This window comes from Oncorhynchus tshawytscha, linkage group LG12, assembly GCF_018296145.1.
Source record: "Oncorhynchus tshawytscha isolate Ot180627B linkage group LG12, Otsh_v2.0, whole genome shotgun sequence".
NCBI classification, from domain to species: domain Eukaryota; kingdom Metazoa; phylum Chordata; class Actinopteri; order Salmoniformes; family Salmonidae; genus Oncorhynchus; species Oncorhynchus tshawytscha.
The window spans coordinates 46,182,514-46,205,207 of NC_056440.1; the positions used below are offsets into that span (position 1 = coordinate 46,182,514).

The following is a 22,694-nucleotide window of genomic DNA, read 5'->3' on the forward strand; positions in this document are numbered from 1 at the left end:
TCCAAGAGAGATTTTATGAAAGAACACACTAGATTTGACCTTGGGCTAACCGTAATAGGTACATCGATAGTAGGGGTTGTGTTTTACCATGCCATCAGTACATATGGCTTTTTGGATGATACAGTACACCTAATTACGTACAAGGCTCATAGTCTGTCTTGCTGTGACACCCAAGGATGAGGATGAAGACGACTGGGTAAAAGGGAGCGGGATAACCAACAGGGAACTAATTTTCATAGGAGCCCAGTGAAGATCAGGTATCCATTGGTATAGAACAGAACGAATTAAAGGTCCTTGCCCCAATCTCATCAAGGGTGGTGTGAAAGTAATAAACACGTATTCTCTCACTTCACTGTTCAAGTCAATATGTTTTCTAGGTGGCGCGGAACATGTGAGTGATCATTGTTCCAGATAAGGGATTGTTGGAAATGGACTAATTGACTTGAGCCCGTTTTAGTATGTTTATAAGTGGACTAGCAGTAGTTATTGACATGTATTGGTTAGATGGAATGTGCTCTGTGCAAATGTATTTGTGGCCGGAGGAAAAGTACAGTACCAGTCAAAAGTTTGGACACACCTACTCAATCAAGGGTTTTTCTTTATTTTTTACTATCTTCTACATTGTAGAATAATAGTGAAGACATTCAAACTATGAAATAACACATAATGGAATCATGTAGTAACCAATTATTATATATTTTTTTACAAATCAACATTTGTTTTATATTTGAGATTCTTCAAAGTAGCCACCCTTTGTCTTGATAACAGCTTTGCACACTCTTGGCATTCTCTCAACCAGCTTCATGAGGTAGTCACCTGGAATGCATTTCAATTAACAGTCGTGGCTTGTTAAAAGTTCATTTGTGGCATTTCTTTCCTTCCAAATGCATTTGAGCAAAATCAGTTGTGTTGTGACAAGGTAGGGGTGGTATACAGAAGACAGCCCTATTATGGACAGCTCAAATAAGCAAAGAGAAACGACAGTCCTTCCCTTACTTTAAGAAATTAAAGTGTCAATGTGGAAAATGTAAAGAACTTTGAAAGGATCTTCAAGTGCAGTCGCAAAAACCATCAAGCGCTATGATGAAACTGGCTCTCATGAGGACCGCCACAGGAATCGAAGACTGAGAGTTCCCTCCTGCAGAGGAGAAGTTCATTTGAGTTAACTGCACCTCAGATTGCAGCCAAAATAAATGCTTCAGAGTTCAAGTAACAGACACATCTCAACATCAACTTTTCAGAGGAGACTGCGTGAATCAGGCCTTCATTGTTGAATTGCTGCAAAGGAACCACTACTAAAGGACACCAAAAATAAGAAGAGACTTGCGTGGGCCAAGAAACACGAGCAATGGACATTAGACGGTGGAAATCTGTCCTTTGTCTGATGAGTCCAAATTTGAGATTTTTGGTTCCAACCGCTGTCTTTGTGAGACGCAGAGTTGGTGAACGGATTATCTGCGCGTGTGTGGTTCCCACCGCGAAGCATGGAGGAGGTGGTGTGATGGTGCTTTGCCGCTGACACTGTCAGTGATTTATTTAGAATTCAAGGCACACACCATTCTGCAGCGATGTTTGATCCCATCTAGGTTGCGCTTAGTGGGACTATCATTTGTTTTTCAACAGGACAATGACCCAAAACACACCTCCAGGCTGTGTAAGGGCTATTTGACCAAGAAGGAGAGTGATGGAGTTCTGCAGCGGATGACCTGGCCTCCACAATCACCCGACCTCAAACCAATTGAGATGGTTTGGGATAAGTTGGGCCGCAGAGTGAAGGAAAAGCAGCCAACAAGTGCTCAGCATATGTGGGAACTCTTTCAAGACTGTTGGAAAAGCATTCCTCATGAAGCTGGTTGAGAGAATGCCAAGAGAGTGCAAAGCTGTCATCAAGGCAAAGGCTGGCTACTTTGAAGAATCTAAAATATATTTTGATTTGTTTAACACTTTTTTGGGTTACTATGTGATTCCATGTGTTATTTCATATTTTTGATGTCTTCACTATTGTTCTACAATGTAGAAAATAGTACAAATAAAGAAAAACACTTGAATGAGTGGGTGTGTCCAAAGTTTTCACTGATACTGTACATAGGGGGCCTGTGTCTGAGAATGAAAAAACAAAAAAAAGTCCCAAAAACCAAGGCGTTAACATTATAGGGAATTGGGAAAGCAGAATTGAATATGACTGGGGCGGAGATTTGTGAGGCTCATAAATTAAGGAAGTGGGTAACTCTGGGTAACGATACCACTCCTCTGTGTATAGTGATACAGGGGATAGCTTGTAGTAGATGAAAGGAAATCTAACTGTGCACAATTTAGAGACTACTATGAAGACAAGTTGAACGTCACACATACCCAGATCATGGTGGGAGTAGCAGAGAGTAGCATAGATAGCGGTATTCATGTTAACATAATAGAGCTTTTGATTATTATCATTATGCATTGCTTAACGCATTACTAATAACTGTCATGTTGTGTTTTCTTTTACTTTTCAAGTCTTTTCGCTAGAACTCTCTTAGGAACCCGAAGGAGGAAATGGAGAAAGTCAAAAGCTCCAGCTGAAATGTCATTATCAGCTGTACAACAAGAGGGGGAAGAAGAGTGTGATTACAAATTAGAGGACGTATGTCTCAGAGATATAAACATAGAAATCAACTAAGGATGTTCATTTATAAGTCATTTCACAGTTATGTTGAACAGGATGGAGTTACTATTCAAAAACGAAGGGAGTCTAAGCTTGAAATACACTTATTCATGTTAACATAATAGAGCTTATTGATTATTTTACATATACAGTGGGGCAAAAAAGTATTTAGTCAGCCACAAATTGTGCAAGTTCTCCCACTTAAAAAGATGAGAGGCCTGTAATTTACATCATAGGTACACTTCAACTATGACAGACAAAATGAGAAAAGAAATTCCAGAAAAATCACATTGTAGGATTTTTTTATGAATTTATTTGCAAATTATGGTGGAAAATAAGTATTTGGTCACCTACAAACAAGCAAGATTTCTGGCTCTCACAGACTTGTAACTTCTTTAAGAGGCTCCTCTGTCCTCCACTCATTACCTGTATTAATGGCACCTGTTTGAACTTGTTATCAGTATAAAAGACACCTGTCCACAACCTAAAACAGTCACACTCCAAACTCCACTATGGTCAAGACCAAAGAACTATCAAAGGACACCAGAAACAAAATTGTAGACCTGCACCAGGCTGGGAAGACTGAATCTGCAATAGGTAAGCAGCTTGGTTTGAAGAAATCAACTGTGGGAGCAATTATTAGGAAATGGACGACATACAAGACCACTGATAATCTCCCTCGATCTGGGGCTCCACGCAAGATCTCACCCCGTGGGGTCAAAATGATCACAAGAACGGTGAGCAAAAATCCCAGAACCACACGGGGGGACCTAGTGAATGACCTGCAGAGAGCTGGGACCAAAGTAACAAAGCCTACCATCAGCAAGGGCATTGAAGATGAAACGTGGCTGGGTCTTTCAGCATGACAATGATCCCAAACACACCGCCCGGGCAACGAAGGAGTGGCTTTGTAAGAAGCATTTCAAGGTCCTGGAGTAGCCTAGCCAGTCTCCAGATCTCAACCCCATAGAAAATCTTTGGAGGGAGTTGAAAGTCCGTGTTGCCCAGCAACAGCCCCAAAACATCACTGCTCTAGAGGAGATCTGCATGGAGGAATGGGCCAAAATACCAGCAACAGTGTGTGAAAACCTTGTGAAGACTGACAGAAAACGTTTGACCTCTGTCATTGCCAACAAAAGGTGTATAACAAAGTATTGAGATAAATAAGTATTTGGTCAATAACAAAAGTTTTCCACCATAATTTGCAAATAAATTCATAAAAAAATCCTACAAGTTGAAGTGTACCTATGATGAAAATTACAGGCCTCTCATCTTTTTTAAGTGGGAGAACTTGCACAATTGGTGGCTAACTAAATACTTTTTTGCCCCACTGTATAATTTAATTTTTTAAAATGTATTTTACCTTTATTTAACCAGGCAAGTCAGTTAAGAACAAATTCTTATTTTCAATGACGGCCTAGGAACAGTGGGTTAACTGCCTGTTCAGGGGCAGAACGACTGATTTTCACCTTGTCAGCTCGGGGGTTTGAACTTGCAACCTTCCGGTTACTAGTCCAACGCTCTAACCACTAGGCTACCCTGCCGCCCCTAATAAATAATGAAGGTATTTGTTGGGGTCAATGAAGAGGGGATAAGAACTAGGTGTATGGAAAGTTACTGAGTGAGGAAGGGGGAGTGCAGAAAGTTTACATTCTGTTAAAACATGGTATTGTTAAATCTCATGGCTTCTAAAGAGGGGGGGGCAACAATCTGGTTTCAGTCTGATAAGGTAGGACAGCCGGAGTAGGGAGGAGTGAGGAATTTGGGCCAAGGTCAGGACAGATGCTGTGAGGAGAAACAGTCAGTCCTGTCACACACATACATTTCCACACCCATGTATGTTCTAGCAGGAGGCTACACCAATGAGAGGAACCAATTAAGTTCCTGACGAGCAACAGAGATGCATTGGCTGTGTAGAAGTGCAAGGAGTTGACTCCGGCTCGTAGGAGGATATAAATATATGTGTTTGTGTAAACATGTCTTTGTTTTTGCAGCTGTTTGACCCAGTGGGGGAACACACTTGGTTTGAACTGTGTTTACACTGTGTTTGTTTAGAACCTAACAAAGGGAATAGGGTGCCATTTAGGACACGCCCTGTATCTCTCTCCTCTGAATCAACACAGGCCTGTCAGAGGAGTTCAGTGCTGAACATTCTGTTCCACTCAGAGAAATAGAGAGGTAGCTAGGTACACATTATGTACAATGGTTGTCTGGACCGAGGAGTAGCTACGGTGCATTCAGAAAGCATTGACTTTTTCCAAATCTTGTTATGTTACAGCCTTATTATAAAATGTTTTAAATATTTTATTCCCCTTCATCAATCTACACACAATACCCCATAATGATGAAGCAAAAGGAAACCACTTTTTTTTTAATCTTTGCAAAATTTGAAATCACATTTACATAAGTATTCATACTTTTACTCAGTACTTTGTTGAAGTACCTTTGGCAGCGATTACAGCCTAGAATCTTCTTGTGTATGACGCTACAAGCTTGGCACACTTGTATTTGGGGAGTTTATCCCATTCTTCTCTGCAGAGCCTTTCAAGCTCTGTCAGGTTGGATGGGGAGCGTCGCTGCACAGCTATTTTCAGGTCTCTCCAGAGATGTTAGATCGGGTTCAAGTCCGGGCTCTGGCTGGGCCACTCAGGGACATTCAGAGACTTGTCCCGAAGCCACTCATGCGTTGTCTTGGCTGTGTGCTTAGGGTTGTTGTCCTGTTGGAAGGTGAACCTTCGCCCCAGTCTGAGGTAGAGGTCGACCGATTAACCGGAATGGCCGATTAATTAGGGCCGATTTCAAGTTTTCATAACAATACGGAAATCTGTATTTTTGGGCGCCGATTTAAAAAAATATTTTTTTATTTTTATATACCTTTATTTAACTAGGCAAGTCAGTTAAGAACACATTCTTATTTTCAATGACGGGTTAGGAACGGTGGGTTAACTGCCTTGTTCAGGGGCAGAACGACTGATTTTCACCTTGTCAGCTCGGGGGATCCAACCTTACAGATAACTAGTCCAACGCAATAACGACCTGCCTCTCTCTCGTTGCACTCCACAAGGAGACTGCCTGTTACGCGAATGCAGTAAGCCAAGGTAAGTTGCTAGCTAGCATTAAACTTATCTTATAAAAAACAATCATAAATCACTAGTTAACTACACATGGTTGATGATATTACTAGATATGATCTAGCGTGTCCTGCGTTGCATATAATCTGACTGAGCATACAAGTATCTAAGTAGCTGACTGAGCGGTGGTAGGCAGAAGCAGGCGCGTAAACATGAATTCAAACAGCACTTTCGTGCGTTTTGCCAGCAGCTCTTCGTTGTGCGTCAAGCATTGCGCTGTTTATGACTTCAAGCCTATCAACTCCCGAGATGAGGCTGATGTAGCCGAGGTGAAATGGCTAGCTAGTTAGCGCACGCTAATTGCATTTCAAACGTCACTCGCTCTGAGCCTTGGGGTAGTTGTTTCCCTTGCTCTGCATGGGTAACGCTGCATCGATGGTGGCTGTTGTCGTTGTGTTGCTGGTTCGAGCCCAGGGAGGAGTGAGGAGAAGGACGGAAGCTATACTGTTACACTGGCAATATTAAAGTGCCTATAAGAACATCCAATAGTCAAAGGTTAATGAAATACAAATGATATAGAGGGAAATAGTCTTATAATTACTATAATAACTACAACCTAAAACTTCTTACCTGGGAATATTGAAGACTCATGTTAAAAGGAACCACCAGCTTTCACAACCCCCCTTTGGTTGTGCCGTGGCGGAGAGCTTTGTGGGCTATACTCGGCCTTGTCTCAGGATGGTAAGTTGGTGGTTGAAGATATCCCTCTAGTGGTGTGGGGGCTGTGCTTTGGCAAAGTGGGTGGGGTTATATCCTTCCTGTTTGGCCGTGTCCGGGGGTGTCCTCGGATGGGGCCACAGTGTCTCCTGACCCCTCCGGTCTCAGCCTCCAGTATTTATGCTGTAGTAGTTTGTGTCGGGGGGCTAGGTCAGTTTGTTAGATCTGGAGTACTTCTCCTGTCCTATTCGGTGTCCTGTGTGAATTTAAGTGTGCTCTCTCTAATTCTCTCTTTCTTTCTCTCTCGGAGGACCTGAGCCCTAGGACCATGCCTCAGGACTACCTGACATGATGACTCCTTGCTGTCCCCAGTCCACCTCGCCATGCTGCTGCTCCAGTTTCAACTGTTCTGCCTTATTATTATTGGACCATGCTGGTCATTTATGAACATTTGAACATCTTGGCCATGTTCTGTTATAATCTCCACCCGGCACAGCCAGAAGAGGACAGGCCACCCCACATAGCCTGGTTCCTCTCTAGGTTTCTTCCTAGGTTTTGGCCTTTCTAGGGAGTTTTTCCTAGCCACCGCTTCTACACCTGCATTGCTTGCTGTTTGGGGTTTTAGGCTGGGTTTCTGTACAGCACTTTGAGATATCAGCTGATGTACGAAGGGCTATATAAATACATTTGATTTGATTTGATATGTTCTTATGTCCTGAGCAAGGAACTGAAACGTTAGCTTTCTTACATAGCACATATTGCACTTTTACTTTCTTCTCCAACACTTTGTTTTTGCATTATTTAAACCAAATTGAAGATGTTTCATTATTTACTTGAGGCTAAATTGATTTGATTGATGTAGTGTATTATATTAAGTTAAAATAAGTGTTCATTCAGTATTGTTGTAATTGTCATTATTACAAATAAATAAAATAAATAAATAGGCCGATTAATCGGTATCTGCTTTTTTGGTCCTCCAATAATCGGTATCGGTGTTGAAAAATCATAATCAGTCGACCTCTAGTCTGAGGTCCTGAGTGCTCTGGAGCAGGTTGTATTCAAGGATCTCTCTGTACTTTGCTCCGTTCATCTGTCCCTCGATCCTGACTAGTCTCCCAGTCCCTGCCGCTGAAAAACATCCTCACAGCATGATGTTACCACCACCACCATGCTTCACAGTAGGGATGGTGCCAGGTTTCCTCCAGACGTGATGCTTGGCATTCAGGCCAAAGAGTTCAATCTTGGTTTCATCAGACCAGAGAATCTTGTTTCTCATGGTCTGAGTCTTTGTGACTTTTGGCAAATTCCAAGTGGGCTGTCATGTTCCTTTTACTGAGGAGTTGCTTCCGTCTGGCTTCTCTGTCATAACGGCATGATTGGTGGAGTGCTGCAGAGATGCTTGTCCTTCTGGAAGGGTTTCCCAACTTCACAGAGGAATTCTGGATCTTTGTCAGAGTGCCAATTGTGTTTTTGTTCACCTACCTGACCAAGGCCCTTCTCCCCCAATTACGTATTTTGGGCAGGCTGCCAGCTCTAGGAAGAGTCTTGCAGGTTCCAAACTGCTTAAATTTAAGAATTATTGAGGCCACTGTGTTTTTGGGACCTTCAATGCTACAGAAATGTTTTGGTACCCTTCCACAAATCTGTGCCTAAGCATACTGCTAAAGCATCACTCGAGTGGTTTAAGGGGAACATTTAAATGTCTTGGAATGGTCTAGTCAAAGCCCAGACCTCAATCCATTTGAAAATCTGTGGTATGACTTAAATATTGCTGTACACCAGCATGAACCCATCCATCAAAACTCCCAGTGGCTAGATGTGTCAAGCTTATAGAGACATATCCAATGAGCTGTAATTGCTGCAAAAGGTGGCTCTACAAAGTATTCACTTTTTGTCTTATTTATTGTTTGTTTCACAATAACAAATATTTAGCATCTTCAAAGTGGTAGGCATGTTGTGTAAATCAAATGATACAAACCCCCCCAAAATCTATTTTAATTCCAGGTTGTAAGGCAACAAAATAGGACAAATGCCAAGGGGGGGGGGTGAATACTTTGGCACTGTATAGACAGGCGTGCGCCTTTCCAAATCATGTCCAATCAATTGAATTTGCCACAGGTGGACTCCAGTCAAGTTGTAGAAACATCTTAAGGATGATCAAAGGAAACAGGATGCACCTGAGCTCAATTTCGAGTCTCAAAGCAAAGGGTCTGAATACTTTCCGAATGCACTGTGTGTGAATAGACGTTTGGACATGAGGGAACGAGGGCAGGCTGCATGGAACAGGGAGAACAAAGTTGTGTCCCAAATGACACACCATTCCCTATACAGTGCATTACTTTGGACCAGGATCCAAAGGGCACTATGTAGGTATCGGGGTGCCATTTGGAACACAACCTTGCTCTTCCTGCTCCATTCAGCCTCCCCTCGTTCCCTCATGTCCGAACAAGGTCTATTCACATAGCTACTCTGAACTCCTCTGACAGGCCTGTGTTGATTCAGGAGAGACATACAAGGTTTTTTTCCTGCTTCCTAATAGGAATTGTCCCAGATTATTCCTTCTTTTCACTCTAGCATCCATACAACCTGATTTTTATCCTGACAAAGGCGTAAAGGTTTGATGTCCAAGTCAGCTGTTGCAACTAACACATTTCATCCATACTCTGATGATGGGTAAGGGAGGCCAGATGTGTAGTTGACACACAGAATACTCTATGGCCTGTCTCAGCCCAACTACGCACAATCCACTGCGTAAGAGCAGCATAGATGCTTTTTTTCTCTCGACTTTACGCAGAGCACAGCACTGCCCATTGGTATTTTGGCTACACTCCTGCTCACAGCCTGAGCCATCTCTTTCCCCTGTCTACACCATGCTGCCCCGAGATCAGATCTCTGGGTCTGGGCCCGGCCAGGACAAAGCTTCCCTTCCACTGGGCCCTCGCTGGGCTACTAGTGTTACAGTGTTCCACCACAATAATAAAGCAGTACAATAAATCAGTCCATTGTCACATGAATCTCCCAGAATGCTTATCCCCCCAAAAAAACAGACAGGGAAATCATTCAATTTGATTACTGGGTAACTTAGATCGGGTTACGTTATGAAAGCGCGTCTCTAGCACTAGCTATAGATGGATGATAATGTAGTCATTTCAATTTATGCAAAGCAGAGAATCATCAAAGTCTACACAAGGCAACAGAGTCGATGCATGTGACTTGGTGCAAGGATATATTCATACACGCACCACGACCACACAGAAGCATGCACAAAGAGGCATCTTAATATGGGTAGAATGCTGTATCGTTTGGAAATGCAGTACAATTGTCGTTTTTTTATGTCTCCGCCTTATATGTAGGACAGGAGTTTTTCCCTAGCACTAAGGACTAAGCTTTTTCTGGTCAGGTCACATGGTTAGGAAAACAATCCTGGGCCCTGACTCATGAAGCGTCTTAAGAGTGCTGATCTAGGATACATTTTGCATTTCAGATAATGAATACAACACGGACAGCTGGGACCTGATCCTAGACCAGAACTCCTACTCTGATGCTTCATGAATACTGATCCCGAGCTAGCTGTTCCCTTCTAACTGCAGCCCACTTTAACTATAGTCTCACCTTATGGGAGTAGTGTGGGTCAACGATTCTGGCCAGGCCAAAGTCGCCAATCTTGAGCAGTAACTGGTCTGTGTTGAGGAAGATGTTGGCTGGTTTGAGGTCGCGGTGCAGCACGTTGGCTGAGTGGATGAACTTAAGTCCTCGAAGGAGCTGGTAGAAGAGCAGAGTGGTGTGCCCGCTAGGAAGTGGCCCCTGCTCCAGCAGGTGAGCTAGGTCCATCTCCATGCACTCCTGGACGATGTACAGGGCGCTCAGCTGGGCTGGGTCGCGATGAAGCGGGCGGCCATAGGGGCCCAACACCTCGTGCACGCGCACCACGTTCTCGTGCTGCAGGCGGCGCGTGATCTTGACCTCCCGCAGGGCGTGCTTCACGCTGACCACGTCACGCATCACCAGCTTCTTCACAGCCACCCGTTGGCCGCTGCGCTTGTCCACAGCAGACAGAACCAGACCAGTGGTCCCGCTGCCCAGGGGCTGGGGGTCTATGAAGACATCCCCCAGGTCAAAGCCGTGGAGGAACAGTGGGGAGTCCTGTTTGGCCATGGCTCCTGTGACCTCCACCAGTTATTGCATTACGAGGTAAAAAAATCTGAAAGGATGGTACATGATTTGACAAATCAAATAAAAGGAACTAGAGTCATACATAAACATAAGTAAATAATCCAAATCTGTAAAATGGTCATTATTTCAAATAGAAATGTGTTTTATAATAGCAGAGATTAACATGCATGGATTTGATTGCTTTTCCTGGAATAGGCCCCATAGAATTTCAAGTGTATCACTCTTCAACAAAGTGAATATAACAACGTGTACAGTAGTCAAGCTTGTTCCATCTACCTCAGGTATCAGAGATAGTAGAGCAAGTGATGAGACAACTCTACACCCCGGTGCAGGGCAAGTGTTGCCATAGCAACACCCCAACTGTGCCTGCTACAGATAGAAGCATGGGATGGCAGAGGCAGACACTCGGCACTGGTTTCTAATCCTAGCTGAGCGATCCCAGCTCAACTCCCCCTGGGGAAATGAGCCGAGAGTTACATTCACAGAGATTCTAGTGGATCTCGCTCCTTCCATAGCAGTCTATCAGTCAGTTAGTGACCCGCCCACTCAGTCCTCCCCTGGCCGATATTCCCAAACTTCCCACTCAATCCCGGTTTTGTGGCATTGAGTTAATGAGTGTCCATGGAATCCCTCAGCCTGTGGCTAGAGCTGTAGCCTGGCCCTGCCTCCCCCTGGACTCTGGATACTGCCGTTTGCCACCATTGCCACCTGCTGCTTCTGCGACAGAGGGGGGAGATGAAGCAAGTTATGCATGAAATACAAAGATGATATCCTACCTGCTGCATTTTAATGTGGTCTGCATGGTGATAACACACAATTCACTTTTTTTGCCTCTCATTCACACAGAACTCCTACTTGGTGTCATGTTATCCCTACCTAATATAATAGATGCAAGGAACAGATAGCATAGCTTATGTATAGGCCTACCTGATGCTTATATGGGATGTCAGAGCCCCTCTATTGCATACCATAGTCCAGTGGAAGAACAATCTAGACATTACCACATTCTAATGTCTATTTTTAACATTAAAATGACTTAATGGTTAGATATATAATTATAACAAGGTGTACTAGGCAATTACTGGGGTACAAATATCACAGCACAATAACAGACACACACAAAAGTATGTGGACACCCCTTCAAATTAGTGGATTCAGCTATTTCCGCCACACCCGTTGCTGACAGGTGTATAAAGCATACAGCCATGCAATCTCCATAGACAAACATTGGCAGTAGAATGGCTTTACTGAAGAGCTCAGTGACTTTCAACGTGGCACCGTCATAGGATGCCACCTTACCAACTAGTCAGTTTGTCAAATTTCTGCCCCGGTCAACTGTAAGTGCTGTTATTGTGAAGTGGAAACATCTAGGAGCAACAATGGCTCAGCCGCAAAGTGGTAGGCCACACAAACTCACAGAACGGGACCGTCAAGTGCTGAAGCGCGTAAAAAAATCATCTGTCCCCGGTTGCAACACTCACTACCGAGTTCCAAACTTCCCTCTGGAAGCAACATCGGCACAAGAACTGTTCATCGGGAGCTTCATGAAATATGTTTCCATGGCCGAGCAGCCGCACACAAGCCTAAGATCACCATGCCGCAATGCCAAGCATTGGCTGGAGTGGTAGAAAGCTCGCAGCCATTGGTCTCTGGAGCAGTGGAAACGCATTCTCTGGAGTGATGAATCATGCTTCACCATCAGGCAGTCAGATGGACAAATCTGGTTTGGCGGATGCCAGAAGAACGCTACCTGCCCCAATGCATAGCGCCAACTATAAAGTTTGATGGGCAAGGAATAATGGTCTGGGGCTGTTTTTCATGGTTCGGGCTAAGCCCCTTAGTTCATTCTAGACGATTCTGTGCTACCAACTTTATGGCAACAGTTTGGGGAAGCCCCTTTACTGTTTCAGTATGACAACGCCCCGTGCACAATGCCAGGTCCATACAGAAATGACCTCAACTCCATCGAACACCTTTTGGGATGAATTGGAACCGACTGTGAGCCAGGCCTAATTGCCCAACCTCACTAATGCTCTTGTGGCTGAACGGAAGCAAGTCCCCGCAGCAATGATCCATCATTTCGTGGAAAGCCTTCCCAGAAGAGTGGAAGCTGTTGGCAGCAAATGGGAGACCAACTGCCTATCAATGCCCATTTTGGAATGAGATGTTCGACGAGCAGGTGTCCACATACTTTTGGTCATGTAGTGTATTTTCGGTGGTTATAGGCTAGGCTACTGTAGCACAATGCATCATTGTGTGTGGTGGTGGCGGCTACATTGTAACGCCCTTATCGCAACAAGAAACATTCAAAACCTCGAAAGGTGAAAAGAAAAGATTCAGTAAAAGTGTCATTCCCAAATGTCTTGGGACGTGAAAACCTCTGATGAACATGGCCAGTGGCCAGCCTTTTGCTCAGCGAGCGTAGCGTTATCTTTATCTATCGGCCCATCCATTGAAAACTAGAAAGGCACAAGCAAGATATCACAACACAGCGAGAGCACTCACCACACAGCATATGCTAGGATGAACATCGCAGACTGTCGCAAGAGATGGGAAGGGGGAAAAAAAGAATCTATGCGTGTTTTCGACAATAATCCTAGTCTATTTGACTGTCAAAAAGAAAGTATGGAATCGGTCAGCGGGACTGTGCCCAAGATTGTGGTTACTGTAGGTATCCGCTAATTGCAAAAAAGTATTTATTTAGGAATAGGATACGAGGATATCTGTTCCGGTAGTCTGCGCACAGGCTGGTGAAGGCTACACTATGAATTATTGAGTGCTGCTCTCTTCCTTTCGACACTTCCCACACCGAGCGTTGCAACCTCTTCTAAAACACAAACTCCACCACGGCGCCCCCCGATATGACGTCACGTTCGCAGCTGTCAATCACTGTCTCTGACACCTGCTGAAGCGCCATCCCACAGCCCTAGCAGAAAAACCTCTTCTCTGATATAGCCTAGCTATATCTAACAAATTTTAATTACGGAATGGTTTATGTTTGCACGCTATGCAATGGCTATGTGTCTCCTTAATCCAAACCCAATTCCACCAAGAACAGAAGTGTCACTCATGGTTCTCATATGATCTCACTTAGACCACACACAGCCCACCATTCAGTTACACCAGGAAGGAACACAAGTCCAGAATGTAACTGAATAACTCCTAATATTGAGTTGCAACCCCTTTTGCTCCCAGAACAGCCTCAATTCGTTGGGGCATGGACTCTACAAAGTGTTGAAAGCATTTCACAGGGATGCTGGCCCATGTTGACTCCAACGCTTACCACAGTTTAAATGGGAAACTGTTGAGCGTGAAAAACCATCAGCGGTGCAGTTCTTGACCCACTTAAGCCTGACACCTACATCCTTTGTCTTGCCCATTAACCCTCTAAATGGCACACACACAATCCATGTATCAAGGCTTAAAAATCCTTCTTTAACCGGCCTCCTCTTCATTTACACTGATTGAAGTGGATTTAACAGGTGACATCAATGTGGGATCATAGCTTTCACCTGGTCAGTCTCATTTAAAGAGCAGGTGTTCCTAATGTTTTGTATACTGGATTTCATCTCAAGGACATCATGAGTTGAGCATCTAGAGTGACCTACTGGTCTCATAAGGACAAGAAATAGAGGCCCTAGCCCCATCCGCTCTGTCGAGGGGGGAGTTTTCCCTAGGTACAGATTTAGAATCAGCTTCCCCTCCCCAATCCTACTCTAAACATTAGTCAAGAAAACACTTAACTGACCCAAGATCAGTGTCAAGAGACAACGTCACCCTACACCTGTTCTTTGGGCTGCCGAAACCCCTCAACAGCTGCCTCACAGTGGATGTTGGGAGCCCAGATTATCAATGGGGTGGGGAGGAGCTCTCATGGAAGGAGTCGTCATGGAGGTGAGGTGTCATCCAATTTCAGTGGAGGGGAATCCTGAGAGCAGTCAGTGCGCTATTAACCACGTTTTCACGCACACTGAACATCTCGCTCCCCTTAAAATGCATATGTCATATTGGGAAATATGAATAATATGTTATAGGCCTGTAGGATACAGTCCTTATTAGATTGTAGGGGCACCCAGACTATGCCTACAAGAGTTACCTTGTTCTATGTAGCTTAAGATTTTTCTTTTTTCAAAAGTGCAATTACCTTAAAGGGTTAACCACTTTCCTTGGAAAACACTGGTAAGAACTTTAACATTTTATATAGCTACATATGTTAATGTAATTACATATAGCTACATATGTTAATGCATTAACATTTCTTTAAGACAGCTAAAGCAAGTACACATTTTCTTCAGGAAACATACTTTTTCTACTTACCTTATTCCCCCTACCTTGGAGTAATGCCTATGCAATGTTAAGTTTTGCCAAACGTACACAGATCCTGTTGTACAACAGTATTCTGCTAGTGTGGTGTGCCTTTTTTTGAGGGCTTTTGCATTTACAACTAATTAAAGTGAAATATTTCCATTTCCATTTTCCATTTCCATTTTCTCTCTCTCTCTCACTCCTGGTCTCTGAGCAGGTTCCTCTTCCTAATGATGTCCAATTACTGTTTGTTTCTGGTGTGTGTATGAGCCTAAAAGGGGCTGAGAAATCACTTGCTCCAACTGAATCACAAAAAAAATGTCCAACTGCTCATGAGCATATAGACAAAGGTAGGATTGTGCATGCACAATTGATGGTTCCCAACATTTCATCCAGTATAGTATTTTTATATTACACATTCCCATTTCTGCGGTATAGTTGATGACCATTGCTATGCACGCTAAGAAGCCAACCTTACTGAAGCATAAATCACTCGTTGCCCTCCGTCTGTGCTGGCACAAATCTACTACTCACTGGAATCCTCTCAGGATCCTTCACTCTTGACCTATCCTCTATTTTCTTAAATGCCTCAGCATATGACAACAACCTGCCTTACTTGCACTGGACACTTCCAATCCCCAGCAACATGGGCACCCCTACAGTTGACCCACACAACTTTATACACAATCCTCTGTCCAATGCCCTCCTGCACACTTCCCACATCTTGGAATCCCCCTAAACACTACGGCAACATGACCATAAACGTTGCCCCTGAAACAGAACAGTGGAGTCTGCACAAAAGCTCAAACAGGATAACTGATATATGCTAACATGACATAGTCCTTTTGAGTCAGAGACTCTACCAGACAAAACAGTGACACCTCTGTTTCACCACGCTCCCCCGGGTCTGCATCGCACCAAACGACTGGCGTCACCAACACCAGGAATTTTACATTTCGATCACCCCACTTCCACACTACCCTAGAAATCACTCCATTGAATGGTGCCCTGTTCCTAGGAGCAAAGCAAGAAACAGATCTTGACCCAAGTTACATGATGCTTGCTCCCTCAGGTCAGAAGAAACAAACATCACATGTCCACGACAGTTACCGTCACTGATTCAACTGCACCAAACTCCTTTCCCACACACCCTGAAACCACAAATGGATCCATCAAAAGTCAAGGGTCCACTTTCTCCAAAAATGTCACTCCTATTTGTCCAGATTCTTCTTTATCATGTCTGGTGCCATTATTCCTCAACACACATCTTCCCACTACACTAGACTCTTCTTCCTCGTGGTCCATAACCACGTCTATCTGTTCACCCCGCTCTGGACGCGCCTTCATCCACTGCATTGCTCGCAGAGCACGCACTGATGGCATTTCTCCAAAACCCAACTTCTGTTCCTTGGCACAATTTACAAGTCTGGCTCTCTCAGACATTTCCATGCTTCCTTCACCTCGCCTCACTCTCTATGAACAGTGGCCACTCCAGTGTGTCTCGGTCCACGACACCATCTTTACCCATAACCCCTTAAAATGCTGTCCTACAAGTAAACCCAAACGATGGCCACCAGGTGTCACAATAGCAGTAAAGGGATGTTCCATGCAAATAAACAGCTTCTCGAGAAAAAAAACATTCTATATTTTCTTTTATACATACAAAATGTCTCTTAAAACACCGACCATCATTGTGACAGCATGAAGCTAAACAATAAAACAACTTCAGTTTTAATAAGTAGCTCAAAAGAAAATGACATAATATACTATACACAGTGTACTGAGTTTGTGTGAGTTATTCGTATCCAAGTGCATGTATTGATCTTCATGTACGAACGAGTGCATGAGTGTCTCTTCGTGTACATGTGCATGATTGAGCTTTACGTAAAAACGTGTGCATGGTATAAGTGTGTTCTTGAGCTGAAAGGAAAGGGAGAAAGAAAGGTTAAGACTGGAACTGTCATGCCTGCTCCCGCTCTCCCTCCTTGGCGCTCCAGGGCGCCAGGCTACCCAGTATTACGCACTCCTGCCTCCATAATTACGCACACCTGCCTCCCTAGTCACGTGCATCAACGATTCATTGAACTCACCTGGACTCAATCACCTGTGTTGTTACCTCCACTATATCTGTCTGTTCCCCAGCTCTGTTCCCCGCTTCAGCATTATTGTCGTCATGTAATTTTGTTCCCCTTGTTCTGACTCTGCTCCTGTCTTGTTCCATGTCCGTTCATTAAATGTTCAACTCCACGTACATGCTTCTCATCTTTGGTGTCGGTTCTTACAGGAACAGACAAACTGGTATGCCAGGTCAGTCATGTAGTTGTTCAGTGTCTTAAAGTCTTTCAATCAAGTCTTAGTTCTAGTAAGTGTTTTTTGGTACAGGATGGTTGCTTCTTCTGGCATTAACTTCCTGTTCCATCTTTCATTCTCTCTTATTCTAAGACTTTCATTGTTTTTGCTTTGGGTTTGACTTGTATGTGGAGCTGTCTCTTCTGACATTCACATTCCTGCTTATCTTTAGCAATTAAACCCCTTTGTCCTGGTTTGTTAAGAGTTATTTTTCCATTCCTTACCCAGCTTAGGTGGGTTATTTTTGTTTTCGTGGATGTCTGTGTGAAATGAGGTGAAATTGAGTTTGACTGAAGGTCTAGGTCATTCCTTGTCCTGTGAGGAAGATGCTCTGAGCTTTGGGTTTCAGTAAAACAGCATCTGTCAGACTTCTGTTACATTGACTCCATTGCTTGACATCAGACGTTTCTTTGCTGGTACCAACACTGCTTGCCAGCATCTTTTTAATGCACCCTTGAACTCCCAGGGCACTGTCAGCGGGAGGGTGTTCTTTGTCCAAGGATACATCCTTGGTTCCTTCTGCACAAACCCTGTCAGAGCTTCCTGCATGATGAAAAGTGTGTGTGAACAACTGTGTTTACGTTTGAGGTTTGAACCTTTGAGTGTGTGTGACTGTCACCGGCCCTTTTTGCCGTTCCATGGCCAACTTTTCTTTCCTAGCTTGCAATTCCGTGTGCTCCTTTTCTAATGCGTGTTTTTGCTTCAGCTTACATTTGAGATATAAACTCAGCAAAAAAAGAAACATCCTCTCAGTCAACTGCGTTTTATTTTCAGCAAACTTAACATGTGTAAATATTTGTATGAACATAAGATTCAACAACTGAGACAAACTGAACAAGTTCCACAGACATGTGATGAACAGAAATGAATGTGTGAACAAGGGGGGTTAACAGTAATAGTCAATGTAGCTGGTGGCTACACCAGATGCTAAGTACTGCAGTACATCTCCTCCTCATGGACTGCACCAGATTTGCCAGTTCTTGCTGTGAGATGTTACCCCACTCGTCCACCAAGGCACCTGCAAATTTATGGGGGGAATGGCCCTAGCCATCACCCTCCGATCCAACAGGTCCCAGATGTGCTCAATGGGATTGTGATCCAGGCTCTTCTCTGGCCATTGCAGAACACTGACATTCCTGTCTTGCAGGAAATCACGCACAGAATGAGCAGTATGGCTGGTGGCATTGTCATGCTGGAGGGTCATGTCAGGATGAGCCTGCAGGAAGGGTACCACATGAGGGAGGAGGATGTCTTCCCTGTAACGCACAACGTTGAGATTGCCTGCAATGACAACAAGCTCAGTCCAATGATGCTGTGACACACCACCCCAGACCATGACGGACCCTCCACCTCCAAATCGATCCCGCTCCAGAGTACAGGCCTCGGTGTAACGCTCATTCCTTCGACGATAAACGCGAATCCGACCATCATCCCTGGTGAGACAAAACCGCGACTCGTCAGTGAAGAGCACTTTTTGCAAGTCCTGTCTGGTCCAGCGACGGTGAGTTTGTACCCCCAGCGACGGTGAGCCTGTACCCCGCACACTGACTCGGTACCCTCTGTATATAGCATCGTTATTGATATTGTATTTTAGTTTGATTTGATACGTAAACAAATCCAATGTGCAGGTGTTGACATGAACAACACAAAATATGTAAACAAATCAAATGAACAGCACTGATTGTATATGCGTTCTCTCCTTCATAAAGAAATAAGGTGCTGCTGGCCTAACATCCTGTATGTCTGCATTTTTGTTCCCTTGAGATTGAAATGTAAAACTGTCAGCATATTTACTTTGTCCGGTTTAAGTAGTAATCTGCGAGGCGAGACAATGCCTGCTGGCACTGAACACTCTCTTTGATGGCACACTGGTTGCTGGGATGCACAAAAGCTTCCTGGCAACCCTGGCAAGGTGAGGCAGCTCTGATACATGGCCCCTCCATCACACCAGTGGATCCTCTTCTGCTGGAATGGGTGGCAGAGACAGATAGACCTTAATCTCTTCTTCCACTCTAGTCTTCTGGGGTGGTCAGAATCTGACCCTCTTCGCCTCTGCTGCTTTGTTGAGGTAATCTATCTCAGCAACCCAGCCAGGCCTTTCCCCTCCCAATTCCCCACAATGCCGCTGTGGGGGTGTTATAGGTCCTGCTGGTGCTTTGTGGTTCTTCCCTGACTTGTGCAGCTGCCAGCTTCAAGGCCTCCTGGACACAGCTGTCAGTGTCAATTTTTGCAGCCTCTGGCCCATCTAAAAAGCTCCTTTTGAAGCGGGGGTCAATGAAACAAGCCGTGTGCAAGACTTTTTGCCTTCTCTGTGTATTTGTTAAGGTCTTCTCTCATTACCCTTTTCATCTCCTTGGTCAGGGATGGCTCCGTATCCTTTTCATCTCCTTGGATAGGGATGGATCCGTACCCTTTTCATCTCCTTGGTCAGGGATGGCTCCGTATCGTTTTCCACCAGAACATCACGTGTGATGTGGTACAGGACAGACTTGATGGCTGACAGTGTCACTCGTGTCTCTGAGGCATCTGTAAACCTGCTCAGAGGTTCAAGGAGCTGGCACAGTTGGTCCATGATACTTATGTCGGCATCCTTGGGCATCAGACGCCATGATCCTCTTTCTCCAGCCTGTGTCACACAGACTGGCTGCTGTTGGCTGAGGAAACGCTCAAGCATCTTGTGTCGATCCCCACCGGGTCACCACATCATGGATCAGAGCTTTCTGTGGCATGAGGGCAGCTTGCTTTTTCTCTCAGTTCTCTCCTTCTCTTCCAGCTCTGTGAGAAGCCTTGGACCAGATGACGGCAGGCCTTGACTGCTGTGTCAATGCTCTGTATTTTCAGAGCCTTTGAGATGGCCAGGTTCAAATGATGGCCAAAGCACCCAAGCCACAGATCTAGGAACTCTTCAAAAGCCTTGATGATGTTTGTTGCGTTGTCTGTGGTTATGCAGACCAGGTCTTTCTTGTTGATCCCCCAGCATATCCTCAAAATATTCTGATGTTGTGAGCCGAGTGATCTTCTGGGAAGAACTGTGTTTTCTGGCAGTTTGATTCCAGTTGCCAGTCTGGGGTGAGGTAATGGATAGTGAAGCTGATTGCGTTTACTTGATAGCTACCTACACAAATAGCTAGCTAGAACAAAGTGTTAATAAGATAAATTCATTTAAAAAGATTAAAAGCCATACAAATAAGTTCTCCAGTAGGCATCTACTGAGGGAGCTAAGAGCTGTGTTGTCGGTCATTTCCCAGCCACTTCAGTAAAAAGGCAGATCCCCAGGAGGTTGACCACCCCCGCTTTCACTAGTCCAGAGGTCAGTAGTTGCAGCAAACTGCTGACCTCGTGCCTTGAGACAGACTTTTTCCAACATCAGCTTTAACCTCGTTGTACAGGTTTGGGATTTCAGTCTTGGAAAATAATGCTTGTGATGGCACTTTGTAGTGAGGCACGGCAACCTTCAGCCTCAGAAAGCCAGGCCTCTCAACAATTTGAAATGGCGTCATGTCCTTGTGCAGACACACAATGCATACAGCAGCAGAACAACGTGTAGTGTTTTTACTAGAGTAGGTAACACTGAAAACTTCAGATTACATTGACAAGCTATTACAAAGTTAGACAGACAAACCATGACATTCTCCCCCATATCATGCATTGAGCTAAAAGTTATCATACCTTTTATTTGCTAGCTTTTTCAAACAAAAATTTGCATCATGTAGTACAATTTCAAAAAAGTTCTGGGACACTGTAAAGTCCATGGAGAATAAGAGCACGTCCTCCCAGCTGCCCACTGCACTGAGGCTAGGAAACACAGTCACTACCGATAAATAATAAGCATTTTTCTACTGGTTTTTCTACTAGCTACCCATACCCCCGTCAACAGGCCTGCGCTCCTGACAGTAACTCGCCCAAACTTCCCCCACTTCTCCTTCACCCAAATCCAGATAGCTGATGTTCTGAAAGAGCAGCAAAATCTGGACCACTACAAATTTGGACCCCTGCCGGGCTAGACAATCTGGACCCTCTCTTTCTTAAATTATCTGCCGAAATGATTGCAACCACTATTACTAGCCTGTTCAACCTCTCTTTCGTATCGTCTTAGATTCCCAAAGATTGGAAAGCTGCCACGGTCTTCCCCCTCTTCAAATGGGGAGACACTCTAGACCCAAACTGCTACAGACCTATATCTATTCTACCCTGCCTTTCTAAGGTCTTAAACAAATGGTGGCGTTTTAAAATCTTAATAGATTGCTTTTTACAAATGTTTTGTTACAATTAACTGCTGAAAATACTGTTATCGAGGTAATTTCTTTAGTAGGTGACGTCAGAAGTCAGCATGTTGGAAAAGTTGGAGCTCAGGGATGATAGACAAGTTGTTGTACAGTAAATACCACCTCCCCATTTGGTTATGAATGCAATATAACCTCAAGGGTCTTTCGTGGTTAAATAAAGACATAAAACATTTTAACTTACAGAATGATGCATGGGGCCCTATCTTTGTATATACTCTACTTAGAAGTGCATAGGGAATTATTGTCAAATATTAACATCCTATCTTGAGCATTTACACCACAGGAGGTTGGTGGCACTTTAATTGGGGAGGACGGGCTCGTGGTAATGGCTGGAGTGGAATCAGTGGAATGGTATCAAATATTAAACACATGGTTTCCATGTGTGTGATACCATTCCATTTGCTCTGTTCCAATCATTATTATGAGCTGTCCACCCTTCAACAGCCTCCACTGATTTGCATGCGTCTTTTTCAAATATGTTCCTAAACAAGTGTCGCCCTCTTTTCTGAATGACCTGGGTTCCTATCAGTTTGGACCTAAGAACTAGGTGTGTGGCAAAAATAAACTATATGGAACAAAAATATAATTGCAACATGAAACAATTTCAGTTACAGTTCAGATAAGGAAATCAGTCAACTGAAATAAATTCATTCGGCCCTAATCTATAGATTTCACATAACTGGGCAGGGGCGCAGCCAATCAGAATATTTTCCCCCCACAAAAAGTATTTATTGGACAGAAATACTCCTGTTTCATCAGCTGACCGGGTGTCTGGTCTTAGACGATCCCGCAGGGGAAGAAGCCGGATGTGGAGATCCTGGGCTGGCGTGGTTACACGTGGTCTGCGGTTGTGAGGCCGATTTGTTCTTGTGGAACATTTCTGGGACCCTTTAATTTAGTTCAGCTCATGAAACATGGGAACAACACTTTACATCTTGCATTTATATTTTTGTTCAGTGCATATACTCTAATTAGAATTGGAATTCCCGTCAAGTATTAATATGCTATCTTGTGCATTTACAAACACCTTTTTTTTTTAAAGTCCCTAACCAAGAGAACCACTACACTCAATGCCTACAACTTCTCTGAATTTGGGCACAGTGCATTTTTTCCATTCACGATTTTGCAGGTTTCACTAGCCTATACAATTTC

The 22,694-nt window shown here is 44.1% G+C and overlaps 1 protein-coding gene across 1 annotated transcript in view; it reads right to left on the reverse strand.

Moving 5' to 3' along the window:
• Window positions 1–13,531, reverse strand: part of LOC112263407 (mitogen-activated protein kinase 4-like) — a 30,430-nt gene extending 16,899 nt beyond the window's left edge. Inside the window, exons 1-3 of the mRNA XM_042330706.1 lie at window positions 13,108–13,531; window positions 10,879–11,319; window positions 10,042–10,630 (exon numbers count right to left, since the gene is read on the reverse strand). Of these exons, the coding sequence (XP_042186640.1) occupies window positions 10,042–10,584 (543 nt within the window). The 5' untranslated portion in view covers window positions 10,585–10,630; window positions 10,879–11,319; window positions 13,108–13,531. The remainder of the gene's footprint in view (window positions 1–10,041; window positions 10,631–10,878; window positions 11,320–13,107) is intronic.
• Window positions 13,532–22,694: the final 9,163 nt, after the last annotated feature.